At 51.9% G+C, this 14,600-nt stretch overlaps 6 protein-coding genes across 6 annotated transcripts; 1 reads left to right on the plus strand and 5 right to left on the minus strand.

The window, feature by feature from the left end:
• Positions 1-262: 262 nt before the first annotated feature.
• On the minus strand, positions 263-2,118 carry PV07_04836 (uncharacterized protein; the record flags this gene model as incomplete). Its single annotated transcript, XM_016391682.1, has 6 exons — positions 1,930-2,118; positions 1,318-1,883; positions 953-1,270; positions 699-902; positions 488-643; positions 263-430 (listed from the first exon to the last, which is right to left on the minus strand). Exons 1-6 carry the CDS (start codon positions 2,084-2,086, stop codon positions 263-265), a joined length of 1,569 nt encoding a protein of 522 aa, XP_016249201.1. The 5' UTR covers positions 2,087-2,118.
• A 731-nt stretch (positions 2,119-2,849) lies between these two features.
• Positions 2,850-4,605, minus strand: PV07_04837 (uncharacterized protein). Its single transcript, XM_016391683.1, has one exon. The coding sequence runs from the start codon at positions 4,551-4,553 to the stop codon at positions 3,129-3,131; it is 1,425 nt and encodes a 474-aa protein (XP_016249202.1). The 5' UTR covers positions 4,554-4,605; the 3' UTR covers positions 2,850-3,128.
• Positions 4,606-4,860: 255 nt separating this feature from the next.
• On the plus strand, positions 4,861-7,754 carry PV07_04838 (uncharacterized protein). The gene has a single exon (XM_016391684.1). The coding sequence runs from the start codon at positions 5,040-5,042 to the stop codon at positions 7,431-7,433; it is 2,394 nt and encodes a 797-aa protein (XP_016249203.1). The 5' UTR covers positions 4,861-5,039; the 3' UTR covers positions 7,434-7,754.
• Positions 7,755-7,978: 224 nt separating this feature from the next.
• PV07_04839 (uncharacterized protein) lies at positions 7,979-11,352 on the minus strand. Its single transcript, XM_016391685.1, has 6 exons — positions 11,035-11,352; positions 10,339-10,976; positions 9,794-10,292; positions 8,726-9,743; positions 8,518-8,664; positions 7,979-8,456 (listed from the first exon to the last, which is right to left on the minus strand). The coding sequence occupies exons 1-6, from the start codon at positions 11,166-11,168 to the stop codon at positions 8,283-8,285; spliced, it is 2,610 nt and encodes an 869-aa protein (XP_016249204.1). The 5' UTR covers positions 11,169-11,352; the 3' UTR covers positions 7,979-8,282.
• A 208-nt stretch (positions 11,353-11,560) lies between these two features.
• On the minus strand, positions 11,561-12,926 carry PV07_04840 (uncharacterized protein). Its single transcript, XM_016391686.1, has one exon. It carries the CDS (start codon positions 12,674-12,676, stop codon positions 12,008-12,010), a length of 669 nt encoding a protein of 222 aa, XP_016249205.1. The 5' UTR covers positions 12,677-12,926; the 3' UTR covers positions 11,561-12,007.
• Positions 12,927-13,299: 373 nt separating this feature from the next.
• On the minus strand, positions 13,300-14,550 carry PV07_04841 (uncharacterized protein). Its single transcript, XM_016391687.1, has 2 exons — positions 14,271-14,550; positions 13,300-14,220 (listed from the first exon to the last, which is right to left on the minus strand). Exons 1-2 carry the CDS (start codon positions 14,384-14,386, stop codon positions 13,326-13,328), a joined length of 1,011 nt encoding a protein of 336 aa, XP_016249206.1. The 5' UTR covers positions 14,387-14,550; the 3' UTR covers positions 13,300-13,325.
• Positions 14,551-14,600: the final 50 nt, after the last annotated feature.

Below are 14,600 nucleotides of genomic sequence, written 5' to 3' on the forward strand. Positions count from 1 at the left end.
ACACGCGGTACTTGGGTTGATGGCTCCTGCGTGTCTCAAGAAGGATTGAGATGTTGAACAAGCATCCGACTCGTCGTGCGAGCGTTGAGACCGTATCGATGATCATGCCAGAATCTAGTTAGAATATATATGTACAGCTGTATAAGCCTCAAAAACCAGGCCGTAATCAGAACTGATATTGCAACTCCTCCTGTCGCAGATTGCCAAAAGATCAACATTACGGACACAAATAAAGAATCAATATAGGAAGTTCCGACTCACTCTAGGCATGTCCTGCTTTCGTCAATCCTTCCCTCCTCTGCGCCCACTCCTTTAAAGCAACTAGTGCAAAACACCACGCCATCAAAACAGCCGTTATACCCATTGTGACGGTGGCCACTAGCATAGCGTTGAGATCATTCTCAATCATCGCATCGACCGTGTCTCTGTTCTGTATTCCTCGTCAGTATCAGCCGCCAGCCCGGGGGATGTAATAATGGATTCTTACGCTGGCCATGAGCATCAGACCTCCCGACATCAGACAGAATGACGTGACAAGCTCAGATGGAGGCCGGGATGGTGATCGAGATCGGGCTGGGGCAAGATAGAGCAGCAGGTACGTGAGACTTCTCGTTATCGATGCGGCTGTGAGGAAATTACCGAACTGCGAACCATCAGTCACCATGGCTGCAAGAAGCACAAGCGTATGGAGAGGCTACCCATTTGTGCATCATTGTAGACTCCACCGTGCTTTGATGGTGGCCACCGAGGATTGTGCCTAGTAGAAATATAATCATGGCAGGTACGGGGTTTGTCGAGTATCCGCGTATCAAATTCTGCTTTTCGTTCAAGGTGAGAGAGTCTTCCAGTATTTGGTTTTTTGACAATGCCCAGACATCCCGGGACTCAACCATCATGCCGCACTACAACGAAGTCAATATCTGGCGCGGCGGTCAAAGACAATGAAACGCACCAAACCACCGCCAATGAACAAGAGCGATATCGCGACATGTTCAAGATCCTGTGCCGTCCACGCCTCTCCCCAACCTGCGATGTGTTCGAGGAAAACATTGGTGATTCCATAAATGAAGATGAGCAAACATTCAAGTCCCTCCATGGTGACGGAGCGACCCCATTTCCGAGATGGGAAACCTGTCGAGGCTTTGAGATTCCACGCCCAGCCAAGCCCAGAAAAGCAGCCAATGCAGCGAAGCAAGGTTATGACACCGAAAAAGAAGAAAACGCCGCCTTTGATGAAATGGGCCAGGCCGTTGAAGATGTGGTCTCCATGCTAGACATTGTTAGCGGGCATACAAAACGTAGCCGGGAACTTCTCACAAATATTCCAGCCATAGTAACTATTCCAGTGCATAAAGAAACAAACGCTAGGATGATCATTGCCATGATGAAAAGGCTAGATGTGGATGCCACAGTAGGGACGAAGCGACTGGCTGAAATTAACTTAGACCAGCTTTTGACCCGCGAGGATAGTCGTTGATACCGTCCATCGATTGCGGCCTGGGCGTCGACTCTTATAGAATTTGTCCGATTTCTTCGATTCTCTCTCAGCGATGCCAGATAGGTCGGGTCTGTGGGATGTATTTGGTCCTCGGATTCTTGGAAAAGGCTGGAAGAAGAGACAAGCGGCTGCAGTTCGTGACTCGCATCGAAGTTGGCTTTATTGGAGTAGGACCGCGAGAAACTTCTCAAGATGCTTAGAAACGATTCTAAGATAGCGATGGCGGACAACGTCCAGGCAAGTGAATGATGTGAGCTATTGCGATATAAGTCGGGTGTTCTGGAGTTATATGCTAGACCAAAGATAATCCCAAGGGCGTGCAGCCCGAGCAGCAGTATTCGGGCTGGATATGTAAGGTTGGAGCGGGTGAACTGCAACGACGCCACTGGATATGTTAGCGTTTGGTCCTTAGCTGGAGGAAAGGTACTTACGGATGGAAAGAGCGCCTATCCAAGCCAAAATCATGAAGCCAACATGGAGATATAAAATGCTTGACGAGGTGGGTTCTCTGAAGTAATTCTCCGCTGGCAATGAAACGGACATGGTTGCGTTGCCTTCGTCAACACGCGCTTGAAGGTGCCGTGCCATGACAGCAAAGGCTCCGAAGACACTCACAATGAAGCGCGCACGTTCGTGTGAAGAGCTCTTTAGATGCGATACACCAAAAGAGAGTCTTTATACTGGGAATCGGGAAGCAAGGATGTCGTTCCGATGTAAAGGAATGTCCTGAAGCATGCTTCTATATGTTTCGGAGATCATGATGGGGGAAAACATCGCGTTTATACGGTAGCCTGAGTGCTAATGGCTTTTCAGAGCCGTCAACAACGACAGGCGGTTCAAGACCTCTTGAGATCGCATTTTGTAACCCTAGAAGGATACAAACATGAGGCACTCTTCGAAACTGGATACTCCGTGACGACAGCCTGTGGGCCGTGCCAAGGCTGAAGGATACTTCGCATAAGGCTGTGATCAGACTAGGCTGGGAAGGGCAGCATGTTGCGAAGCTGTCTGCGTACTCACAGGGCCGGGTTTGGGGCTCGGTTTCAACGTTGAGGCGTGCTACTGTTGATTGTACACGCCCCGTTATGATCCACCGAATTTGCATGAAGTCAGCTTTTTGGACGCCCTGAAAATGGCTCGCGGTGGGCAAATTGCAGAACGCCTTGCATTACGCAGAAGAATGCCTCGGTAAGGACCAAGCTGCTTTGATACCACTATCTAAGCATTGAGACAGTATGGCCTCAAGACTGTCTATGGTCCTGGTAAAGAGCAGCCGCGGACCTCTGTAAGAAGAGAGGGAGAGAGAGGTTTGCCATGTTCTTCTGATCCCATGTGCTAGCAGAGCTGGGAATTTCGTCTTGACTTTCGAAATCATCTGGTTCACATTGTGTATTATTGTGCATCGATGCAAAAGGGTAGATCTAGAACCAAAATCTCCGCTCCTCAAATCTTCCCGTTGGAATATGCAAGCTGTGCCGCGTTAAACAACAATGCCAAAATGCCAGAACTGTATATAGAATGCAGCCGGCGATCCCAAGTAAGCTCTAGAATCCTCATAAATACAGCCACCTAGCCCCGATCAGACAATGCGGTGCATCGTGCCGCCCACTCCTGGTCCCTCAGCAAAACATTACGTGCCCGCAGCCCTTCGTCTTCGCCACCATCTAACCACCCACCACGCCACACTCATTGTGAGCGCTGTTCTGTACGCCAGAAACAGGGCGATCGCCCAATTCACTCTGTCGTAATACCCGTGCAGCAACTTACCGACAGCGTGCTGCGGGTCTTTCCCGACACCTAATCCGCCGATGCCGACACTGTGTTTGTTGAAAGATGATCGCTTGGCTTGTCGACCCGTAGCAGTAGGGATTGGTGCAGATGTCGATTCGGGTCCCATTGCAGGCGCGGGTTCGGCCACAGAGATGGCTGTCGCCTCGGTTGCGCCATCCATGGCGGTTTGACTCGGCTGCCGCTGTGGTCGACTCGGCCAAGATCCCGACGAGAAGGCTTCTGCAGTATTCTTTCGGAACGAGCGGGTCATGATGTACACAAGTAGGCGGAGGTCAGGCACCGTGAATGTCGGATATTTCCAGAGCGCCACGGCGTTGTAGGGTGGCAGTTGGTCCAGAAGATCTGCCAGCACGCCAAGTGTCAGACCCCAGAGGATAAGCGGTTGTTGGAAAGTTAGGAGGGAGTGGTGAATAGATGAGGAGGAGGGGATGCCGAAGGGCGCTTGAGCCCATCCCGCCAGCGTGGAAAGCTTGTCGCCACCCTCTGTGGGTATGAAACCCGGTATGGAACTGGCATAAACAGACTCTGTGGGGAGAAGGCGGACGGCACTGAACATCATCTTGCCCATTGTCCAACGGATCAGTTTGTGGATTGCGGGTCCAACGTGCTTGGCTATCCTCGAGGAGATATCCACGGCTTCTCTAGTCCGTAGAGTTGGTGAGAGCAGCGCGCGGAGAGAGACCCAATGCACTGCGGCAACTTCGGTGGGTTGTGGCTGGGCAGCAGGGACTGTCTTCCCTGTCAGGAGGAAGATGTAGGGACACAACACCATGAGAACGTCTTTTCCCCAAGAAGTAGTGACCAGCCGTTCAGGAAGATTCCCTGCAGGCAGACAATCCATCGTGTCCAGATCCAGGCCTATCTCTTCTCTTGTCTCGCGGACAGCAGCAGCAAAGTCATCCGCGTCTTCAGGATCTCGTTTCCCACCAGGCAAGGCAACATGCCCTGACCACCTATCGCCAGCGCGCCCGGCGCGTTTGATGAAGAGTAATTCTGGGTCTCCTTCTTGGACCCATTCTTGCGCGAAGAACTCGCTGATTGTAGAGGGGGGAGACGGGGGAGAAGGCTTATCGACCGCTATGAGGGAGCCGTTGACACTTGCAGGGACAGGTTTATAGGCCGGTCGGACACGAATAATGGCAGCAACGCTGGCTCGTTTTTGCGAGGAATTGGGAGGATTGGGGACATGCGGATACGGATTCTCGCTAAGCCGGACAAGGACTTTCTCGAGGGCTTTGACGATGGCCCTCGAGTCTTCTGACATCGCGACGGAATACTATGAGAGGGCTCTATTCAGCCCAGAAACTTTCCAAGTGAGACAAGATGGTATGCGATATGACTCAATGGCTGCAGCCTCGTCGGCATAGTCGTATTCGATGCCGAGGCTGTCATGGCCCGGCAAGGCAGCCAATTGGAGGTGGCCGGCCGGAAAAACTTCGTCCGGGAATCTCCAGCGGATCAGGCAAGAGATCTTCCGAGCACGGGAGGGGAAGCGCCACTTTGATTGGCTGTTGCCCCCCGTGCTTTGCTTTTGCTGCAGTGGGGAAACCACAGCAAAGAGGGAAGCATTGACTGCGTCGAGCTTCCCAGGCTTCGTTGGTCCAGCTCTGTCGGCTTAGTACCAATTGCATATTTTCCCTTGACTTTTCTCTTGTGAGCTTCGGCTGCTGCACTCAACATCTATATCTGTATGGAGTAGCTGCTACGAACCTGCACACCGGGCCTACCTTACCCTCACTCTCACCCCAACATGCGCTTCGGCAAGACCCTCTCCGACGCCATTTATCCACCATGGAAAGACAAGTACCTCGAGTACGACAAGATCAAGAAGCTCCTCCGTGAAGATGAAACCTCCCCACAAGGCCGGGGCGGCGAAGCAAGCTGGACTGAACAGGACGAAGAAAACTTTGTTCACGAGCTCACCGTGACGCAATTGGAAAAGGTCCACCAGCATCAGGTCAATACGTTCAACTCCCTACGAGACCGAACCGCCGCCTGCGAGGCCAAGCTCCCGTCTACTGAAGGCGAAGATGCGGGAAAATCCGAGGGAGAATATAAAGCTGTTGCAAAGGAGCTGCTTCCCGAGTTGGACAGCATCTCCAAAGAGCTGAATGAGCTTAGGAAGTTCAGCAGGATCAACTATACAGGCTTCCTCAAGGCTGCAAAGAAACACGACAGAAAGAGGGGCCTCAAGTACAGAGTCCGTCCAATATTGCAAGTGCGTCTTTCCCAGATGCCTTTCAACCAGGAGGACTACTCGCCCTTGCTCTTCCGACTCTCGACCATGTATAGCTGGGCTCGCCAGAAGCTCGAGGGAGAACAGGCCGGTAAGGAGGCGAACACTAACGTCCGACCAAAAGATGAGTATAAGGCCTTCAAATACTGGGTTCATGTGGACAACCTTCTTGAAGTCAAGACTTACCTCTTGCGGCGCCTTCCCGTCTTGGTGTACAATCCTCAATCTGTCAAGGTAGTCGATTCGTCTCAAAAGGATCCGACAATCACCTCCATCTACTTCGACAATCAGAACTTCGACCTTTACCAGGGTAAGGTCGAAAAAGGTGCCGGCGGCGCGTCCCTTCGGGTCAGATGGGCTGGCCAATTGCTTGATGAGCCCGAGGTTGTCCTTGAGAAAAAGTTCGTCGACGAGGAAACAACCGACAGTAGCGACATCAGAATCCAGCTGAAGCCCAAATATCTTATCCCATTCCTTAAGGGGGAATACAAGATGGAAAAACAGATCAAGAGGCTTGAAGAACTGCTGGGACCTCAACATGAGGATATCAAGGCGTTCAAGGCCAATGTTGACGAGATCCAATCCTTTGTCAAAGAGAAGGAACTCGAGCCAGTTCTCCGAGCAAGCTATACCAGAACTGCCTTCCAAATCCCCGGCGATGACAGGATCCGGGTGTCACTAGACACTGATCTCGCATTCATCCGAGAGGACGCAATGGACCCTGACCGGCCCTGTCGAGATCCGGATGACTGGCATCGGTCTGACATTGACCAGAACAAGATGGAATACCCATTTTCGGCCATTAAGAAAGGCGAAATCAGCCGCTTTCCTCACGCGGTACTTGAGATCAAGATCAAGGAATCCAAGTATACTAGGAACAACACTTGGCTCAACGACCTGATGAACTCTCACCTGGTCAAGGAGGAGAAAAGGTTCTCCAAGTTCGTCCACGGTGTGGCCGAGCTTTTCGAAGACTACGTCAACAGTTTCCCATTCTGGCTGAGTGACTTGGAGACCGACATCAGAAGGGACCCGGTCACAGCCTATCAGGAGGAACAACAGAAAGAGGCTAAAAAGGCAGAAGATGAAATGGCCGTCGGAAGCTTCATCGCAGGGTCCAGGTTGACACCCAAAGGGAAGTCGGCCTCTCCCGGCAAATTCCCAGAGCGAAGACTTTCCGGCCAGCTCTCTCAGTCTGTCCAATCTCAAATACGAAGCAGGCCTGAGCCGCAATTGGAAACAACTGCCGAAGAACGGGATACCGACGAGGAAGGTGTTCATCCTCCCGATCAAGTCGAGGTTCGAGACTCGTCAAAGGGTGGCATTCGATCCTTCCTTCCGGCTTTCTCCAATTCTCGATACGCTCGTCGTCACCGCGAAGGAAAAGGAGCCTGGGAAAATGCTCCACTACCGCCTGGTGTCCAAGAACCAAGTTTCTGGATCAAAGACCAGGGTGACCTGAAAGTTGAAGCAAAAGTCTGGCTTGCTAATCAGCGAACGTTCATCAAATGGCAGCACATTGCAGTCCTCTTGGCCACCCTATCACTTGGTCTCTACAACGCTGCCGGTGTCAATAACAACATTGCGCGAATCCTTGCTGTTGTGTATACCTGCTTCGCTGTCTTTGCAGGAGTATGGGGGTGGTATGTGTATATGTGGCGGACGAAATTGATCACGGAACGAAGTGGGAAGGACTTTGACAATCCCATCGGCCCATTCGTCGTCACCATTGGTCTGGCCGTGGCATTGATCTTGAACTTTGCTTTCAAGTATCATGCCGCAATGAAAAGTCTCAACCCAAACCCAGGTAATGGCACGACTGACACATCGATGACGGTCACGTTGTTGACGCCCAAGATTCAGCTTCCTCAGGTGTCTGCCACGGGACTCCTCGTGCAGGAACTCTAGACACGCAAGGCTGGCATGAAGAGGAGGGCTCAGGGTTTGCGCGGGAGGTTGAGACCAGTTGGCCTTCCATTACTGAAAGCATAGCACGAGGTTGGAAAGGATCAAAATGACCACAGACAGAATTTCCGGGCTCACTAGATAGAGCACCTAGTATCATACGTACAGATAGCCCACCGGATCAGTGGGCCAATGCATTGCATCAATCGCTTTTCGCGCTGTCGAGTTTCTAGCAACCATGTCGATGAAGATTAACAGGTCTTTCCACCCCCAATAACGGAGGAAGGCTGGGTCGGTAATTCAGCAGACGCTCCATATAAAAACAGATACACACATACATCATGAGCTACCTAGGTGCGCGGCTCAGGCCTAAGACATGAATAACGACGACCAGGACCGCGGGAAAAGCGAAGCCGCATGGTCAGTGGAGGCTCAAGTACCTACCTAGGTACATAATGTATATCGTGCCTGGACATGCATGTGTGCATACCTTTACATGACATACCGTTATCATGGCGGATATAGTTACAGTCACTGCACTGGATGAATCGGCTCAGCACACATTTCCATTTGATCATTCTACACACAGAGAACCTCTGCTTCCTTTTTGCCCAGTGTTATTATACGATTTGAAACAACTTGCTCGAGGAGCATCTCGGGAGTATCAATGGTGTAAGGCACATGGCGCCGTAGGGATAGACACCACAAACAGACAGGTACGCACTGGTGGGAGCAATGTAAGATGTTCCAGCCATTCTTTCTCTCTCAAGGATTCTCGCTTTCTAGCAATCTGCCGAGAACAGGGAGGACACTGTTCTCGAGTCTGTCTCTCCACTACCTCAGTCGTCCACATCACTGCCTCGCCTCGGTGATAACACCCTCGTAATCCCGAGTCTTGATATAGTCAAGCGTCCTGAAAAAATGACGCTTAGGGTTCTCCAGCGCCTGGGTATTCCCCTCGGAGTTGGTTGTCGACAGGTTTGAATGGATCAGTTCAATCAGCCCGTTGAGGTACTTGGTGGTGACCTAGAGCACGAATTGTTAGCCAACGTCCGGGTGATCAATGGCTGGACTGGTCCGTCCTTACCGTTTCATTTTGCTGATCAAAGTAGTACACGTATCTGTTGAGGATCTCGACAAACAATTCTACGGATACTGCTGTGTCCATACAGGCATCCGCAACACGTAATGCTCGTTGGAGGCATTCCAGCACCCGCTTGCCGTCGCGGTAGAACTGTGTTTGGCCTGTCAGCGTTTCAAGCAGTCTCACGCCATCTGCACTCGTTCAAACTCACATTCTTCGAGTCCTCCTCTCTCCCAGGGATTTCAACGCACCACCACAGATGGGAGGCGAGATACACTGCCCGACATTGATCTGGTTTCTTTAGCAGTTTGCTTCCGTGCAACGCGGCCTTCGTGATCAGTGTGTCGTAATTTTCCTTTCCAAATCCCCTCGTCATCTGCAACGCAGCAGCGATAATGCAAACAGCCTGGAATTGTGCCCTTGAGTCGCTGATGCTGTCCTCGTAGATTGTAAACGCTTGTGCAAAGAACTCATATGCAAATTCCTCGAAGCCACATTGGTCGGCGATTTGACCGCACGAAACAAATAACCGAAGACACAAATCCGCCGCCCCAGGGTTTACGCGGGTATATAGCTGAGAAAGGGTTTGATGCATGAACCGGTACAGCGCAGAGGACTGGTTTTGCCAGTTGTCGTCAAAATGCTCCCGGGCTTTGAACTTCCGCGCGAGCTTCATCGAGGCAGTGATGATGGCGGGTGTCGTGTATTTGATCCGCTCATTGCCAACCTCGAAAGCTTTGCGCATCTGCTGTAAGAGCTTGAGCTGGGTATCGTTGTCTGGTCCTTGAACAAAATGGACTATTCGTGCAAGCCAGCCTTGCTCCTCAACTGTCTCGTCCGACTCGCCTCCTCTCGGACGGTTCAGCCCCGGATATCCAGTCGGTTGCTGAATGCCCTCCTTGATGATGACTTTAAGGAGAGACATGACGCCCTCCAGATGTTGTGTACTTGTAATCAGCACATGGTTCCGCAGGATGCTCTTGGCCACCTCGCCGGCAACAGCCCGCCTCGTGGCGTACGTTTGTGATTGATACAAAGGAAGATAGTTGGGCAGAGCTAGCGCTGTGAAAAGTGACATATATGTTCTGATTGGCGCTAAAAGGAGGTTGAGCATATTGGCTTGTGTCGCGGCAGAATGGAGGTCGGCAGAGTCCATGTATTCAGCGCCCTTCTCACGGGCATAAGCCAGAATTTGGTCGAGGTATTCCAACCTCTCTGGATAGATGTTACTGATGGGTGTTAGCTTGTCCATTCATACAACCAGATGATGGGAACTCACAGCGCAAGATTGGCCAGCGACGTCAAGAGTGCCATAGTGTCTTGTATGGGAAGACCTCTCGTTTTGACAAGATTGATGACTTGTTCGTAAAATATCTCAAACAGCCTCACCTCACCGACGCCGGTTCCCTTCTCTCCATTTGTTGCTGGCGTTACTGGCGTTGCCGGTTCGGATTCATTCGTTTGTGTCTCTGTGGGTGATTTGGCTTCGGTGCCATTCGTCGTGGGTGTATCCGGTTGAGCGGCAGGAGCGGCAGACTTCGTATCTTGGTTCAAATCGATCTTCTCGAGCATGCGGATTGCAGCTTCTTCTTCGGCTTTTCGCTTGTCTTCGGCAGACACCGACTCGGCAGATTCTCTTTGGGCGTACGTAGACAAGCGGTCCATTAACCCGATGACAATCTTCTTCATATCGACATGCGGGTTTAACCTTGCGATAGCCGAGAGCATCTGATCCAGAGTGTGAAGGTGGTACTCATCTGGGAAGACCTTGGTGATGACTAGATCTCCGTCAGCATATCCCCATAGTCAGACTTGTTATCCTACCTTCAAGTAGATATTCCTGGGCCAGGACATCACGACATTGGACTACCTGTTCCAGCAACGGGCTGATGATGGTAGACTTATATGTCTCCAAATCGACCAACTGGCTCAATCTCACCAGATTGCTTCCAACGAGTAATTCCAGCTCCCTCCGCTCTTGTGTTCTTTGCTCCCTTTCTCTTGAATGGCCCTGGTGCTGCCACCTAACCCAAAGCTTATTCATCTCCACAAAGTTGGTAAGGATGAAGTTGATTGAATCTTGGAGGTTACCTTGGGGTCCCTCTTCTTTGCCAGTTGGTAAGTGGTCACGGGCCTGGCCCATGAGGTAGTATCGCAGGAAGAGACCCCGTATGGGATGCTGTACGCCACGGCTCATTTCCATCATGTCCTTCATGATCTCCTTGACCGGCGCATCCTCGACTCCCATGTATACGGTGCCCACCGTAATCATGAGATACAATCTGGGAATTATGTTGCCTGCATATTGGACGAGTTCGTAGAGATCGGCAAGGTGGTTGACGGGATGCGACTCGCGGAGGTAGTCGGACAGGTACCGCAGGGCATCAAACACAGCCATGTAGAGCTCATAGTATTGTTTCGGCCCTAGGGTAGGCGTGCGCAATTCAGATACCAAAGTCGACCTACAGCGTTGCATTGCGGTCAGTGGTGCAGGCTATTGAGGCTCGGAAAGGTCCATACCCGCATTTGAGGGCATCCATGAGCTTTCCTGGCGTTTCAAGGCATCGGCGCATCTGCTGCGACTGTTGACGCACGACGCCGAGAGCTTCCTCGAGCAATCGGCCCTGATCTTCGACGGGGATGGCTGTCGCCATCTTGCGACGGCGTTGGGGGCTTGCACCCAGCGGCAAGCGAGAGTGACAGCGAAGGAAAGCTTGGAGACAGCCTCAGAGGTACTGGATTGAAAAGGTCCAAGTACTCGTGTCCATCAATGCGCAAAAGACCGGGCGAAACTTTGGGATGTTCGGGTGTATGCACGGGCAGTCGTAGGCAGCGGAGAACTTCCTGCGCCTTTACCGGACTTCGACATGGGCAGTTGCGGGCGGAAAGGGCTTGGCAGCTAAACCTCAGTATATTCGATCTCACACGACCCTCCGCCTCTATGCACCCTCCAGAGCAATACTTGTGATGTGCTATTTAGGAGTGATTGCTCGAAGATTCAGGAGTGGCATCTGCAGGCAGACGCCGTGGCAATGCCGTAGAACATCTGACCTTGGAATGCAGCATTCGTGAACTTGCGTTATACTCAATACCTACGTGCTTAATCCAACCTGGAATAATGTCAGGTCTTTCGTCAAACCAGCTCGTCTGAGGAACGCTCACGTTGGACCTGAGAAATGAAACACATGTGGCATCAAGACCATCGGGCACAAGTTCAAAGTTATGTGCCGGGAAAAGGAAGCCAAAATGATGAAACCAAAACTTCTATTGTCATTGTCGTCGTTCTTTCCTGATACCGAACTTATACCAGCCGTCTCAGACATGACCGCCAGCGCCTTGCTAAAACCCCAAATATCCCAGAATCTACCCGAAGAGGAAGTCCTCTTTTCCAACTTGATGTTCATACTTTTTCCCCGAAGATAACCCCAAATACAACCCAAATACATTTTATACATTCTCCTTTTCATAGAAAGGATCACTGACTGGCATCGCTTCATGGAGGTGTAGGAATCGGTGGATGCACGCCCCAGATTGGGATAACAGGCGTGCTAGTGGCCGGTGGTGTCTCGCTGGGCATTTCCAAAGACAAGGTCGGTGACGAAGTCGTTGTCCAGCTCGAGGAACTCTCAGGCGTGACGGTGTAGTAATAGTACGTGTGCCACATACCGTCGTCGTACGGTCTTGTTGAAGGGAGAGATTGCGTGACAGTGACAGTCACTGGGGAAAGAGTCTCGGTCGCGGTAAGGAGAGCAACGGAGGGTGCTATTGAAGGCGATGACTCGGAGGGGTATTGGCGACTCGACGAGAGGATTGGCGAGAGGATTGGCGAGAGGATTGGCGTGGTTGTCGACGCAGGCGCGTGATCGGTGATAGTTGTCGGCGATGGAGAGGTAACGGTCACGACTATGGTTGTGGTTGTTTCCGACCCTGTGATGACGATGGTAGATAGTTGTGTCTCCATCACGGTCGCTGTGTGGGTGACAGCGTCAGTGATTGTTGCTGTCGGCGAGGCATCGTCTGTTGTGCTTCCGCCACCCACTGCGACAACCGAGTATGAGATAGGTGCTCTTCGCTCGATCGAGGGTGGGAAAAGCGGCCAGGCGTTGGACAGAGCTAGCAGCGTGGACAACGAGAGTATGTTATAGACTGTTCCCGATTTCATTCTGGTGAGGTGGCGAGTTCAGTATCACAGTCGGCCTGAAAGTCTGAGAATCTGTTCGACACTTTGTGCAATTGTTTGACTACAATGAGATGTAATGAATGTGAATGTTAGACAGGAAGAGGAGAACAAGAGAAAGAACCCTTAGACATCTACCTTTCCATGCCGGAGCAGAAATGCAAGGGCTGGGCATTGTCAGGAGCGTTGCTGCGCGCGTATGGTGCGACATCTGGTGGCTTTGCAATGGCTGTTGGTCTCTACTGGCACGCTCGATGCATATCGTTGAAGAGGTTGGGAGAGTCAGACTCGAGAACGGACCAAGACGGAGCGCAGGCAAGCGCCAAGACCGTCCTGTAAACAGTGGCACCCGCTGTGATTGGCTGTATTCGAGTGGCTGGTAGATGAGCAAGCGCGCCAAGGAGTGGCTGGGGCGGAGAAAATAGGCAAACCGTGCAAACGGCGCAAACTCTGGAACGGCCAAAGCGGTCACCGGGCATCGTTTCACGCTCCCACCACCGGTTTCAGGACGCCACGGCAGATCTAGACCTGTCTGCCACGCGCTCCTGAGCTCTCTACCGAGTGAACACTCGCAGATCTGCAAACACAGGAAGCGAATGACTTGCATGATCGCTCGCGATTTGAATATCTAGGGTTAGCTGGTCTTGGGCTTGGGCTTCCGGATCACGACCTTATCGCCTTCTCGCATCCAGCCAACATCTTCTACATTGACCAGTTCGTTCCAGCTCAGTTGGCCGCCAGTGGCGCTCTGTAGGATCCAGTTGACGTCACAGGCGTAGTAGGCCCGACCTATTGCTTTAAGCACCATCTTGCGCTGTGTTTCGAGGTGCCAATGAAGGATCGCTCGCACGTAGCCATCAACCTTCTGTCGAACACGCCAGAACGTGACCCAGTCTCCCATAACAAGTGATTTCAATACACCGTCGACATCTCGACTTTTGAACCCAAAGCGGATACGGCTGTTGTACCTCAAAGCATATGCTTGGTAAAGATCACGCTGCCGGATAGCTGTGTCCAGGATCAAGTAGGCCGTCATCTCTACTAACTCGGATCGTGGCAGGGGATACTCGGGTGTGTGCAGGACAGACAGGAGGTGTAGCAATGAAGGATGGTAGCCCTCCGGGTGCAGCGCGAGGACGGCGACTCGGATGTTGAACACATGAACTCGTTGGGAAAAGACTGGACTTGGTGCGGATGTAGAGCTGGCAAGCAGACCCTCGCGTAACTTTCGCAATGCTAGAAGGATGATCGATAGTTCGGACGCTGGTAATGGTAATGCGGCATTCGTCGCTTGAGTGTTATTGGGGGCCATGAAGTCTTGTTGGGATGGGGTCTGAGCCGGTGCAGGTTGAGGATTGGTCGACTTCCCGGTGGGTTTCCTTGAGGAATCCAAGGCCGGCGGCTGACCCTCATCGAGATTCAAAGATGCAAAAGCACTGTCGAGATCCTTCGAGTGTCGTGCGCAGAATTGCATGTAGCGAGCAACAATCTTGTGGTAGTAGCTCTCCTGAGTTTTGAGGTCGAGCAGCCTTGTTCTCGTCACCAACAAGCAATCTTTGCGCAGGCAAGAGCACGATACCTGTTATCACCCTTGGAAACGAATCCCATTGCCTCCAAAGGATCTTGCTTCACAGGCCGTAACCTGTCCCATGGGGCCGATGATTTTCGCCCAAGGGCTGGAGGGGCTTGAGCCATCTTGGTCGTGCCTAATCGATTCTGTTGGGCATCATGTCGCTTTCACTCATTGTATGACATATGTTGGAACCTATGCCATCACCCTTGCTTCAGGCGCGTACTTCGGGTCGACGGCTGTGGACAGGAGAGAAGGAACGATGATGCCAGAGCCATGATTCTGCTCGTATCTCGTAACTCGTGAAGTCCCTGTAATCGATAGCGAGGCACGGGCCGA

Source organism: Cladophialophora immunda, assembly GCF_000835495.1.
Source record: "Cladophialophora immunda strain CBS 83496 unplaced genomic scaffold supercont1.3, whole genome shotgun sequence".
NCBI lineage: Eukaryota > Fungi > Ascomycota > Eurotiomycetes > Chaetothyriales > Herpotrichiellaceae > Cladophialophora > Cladophialophora immunda.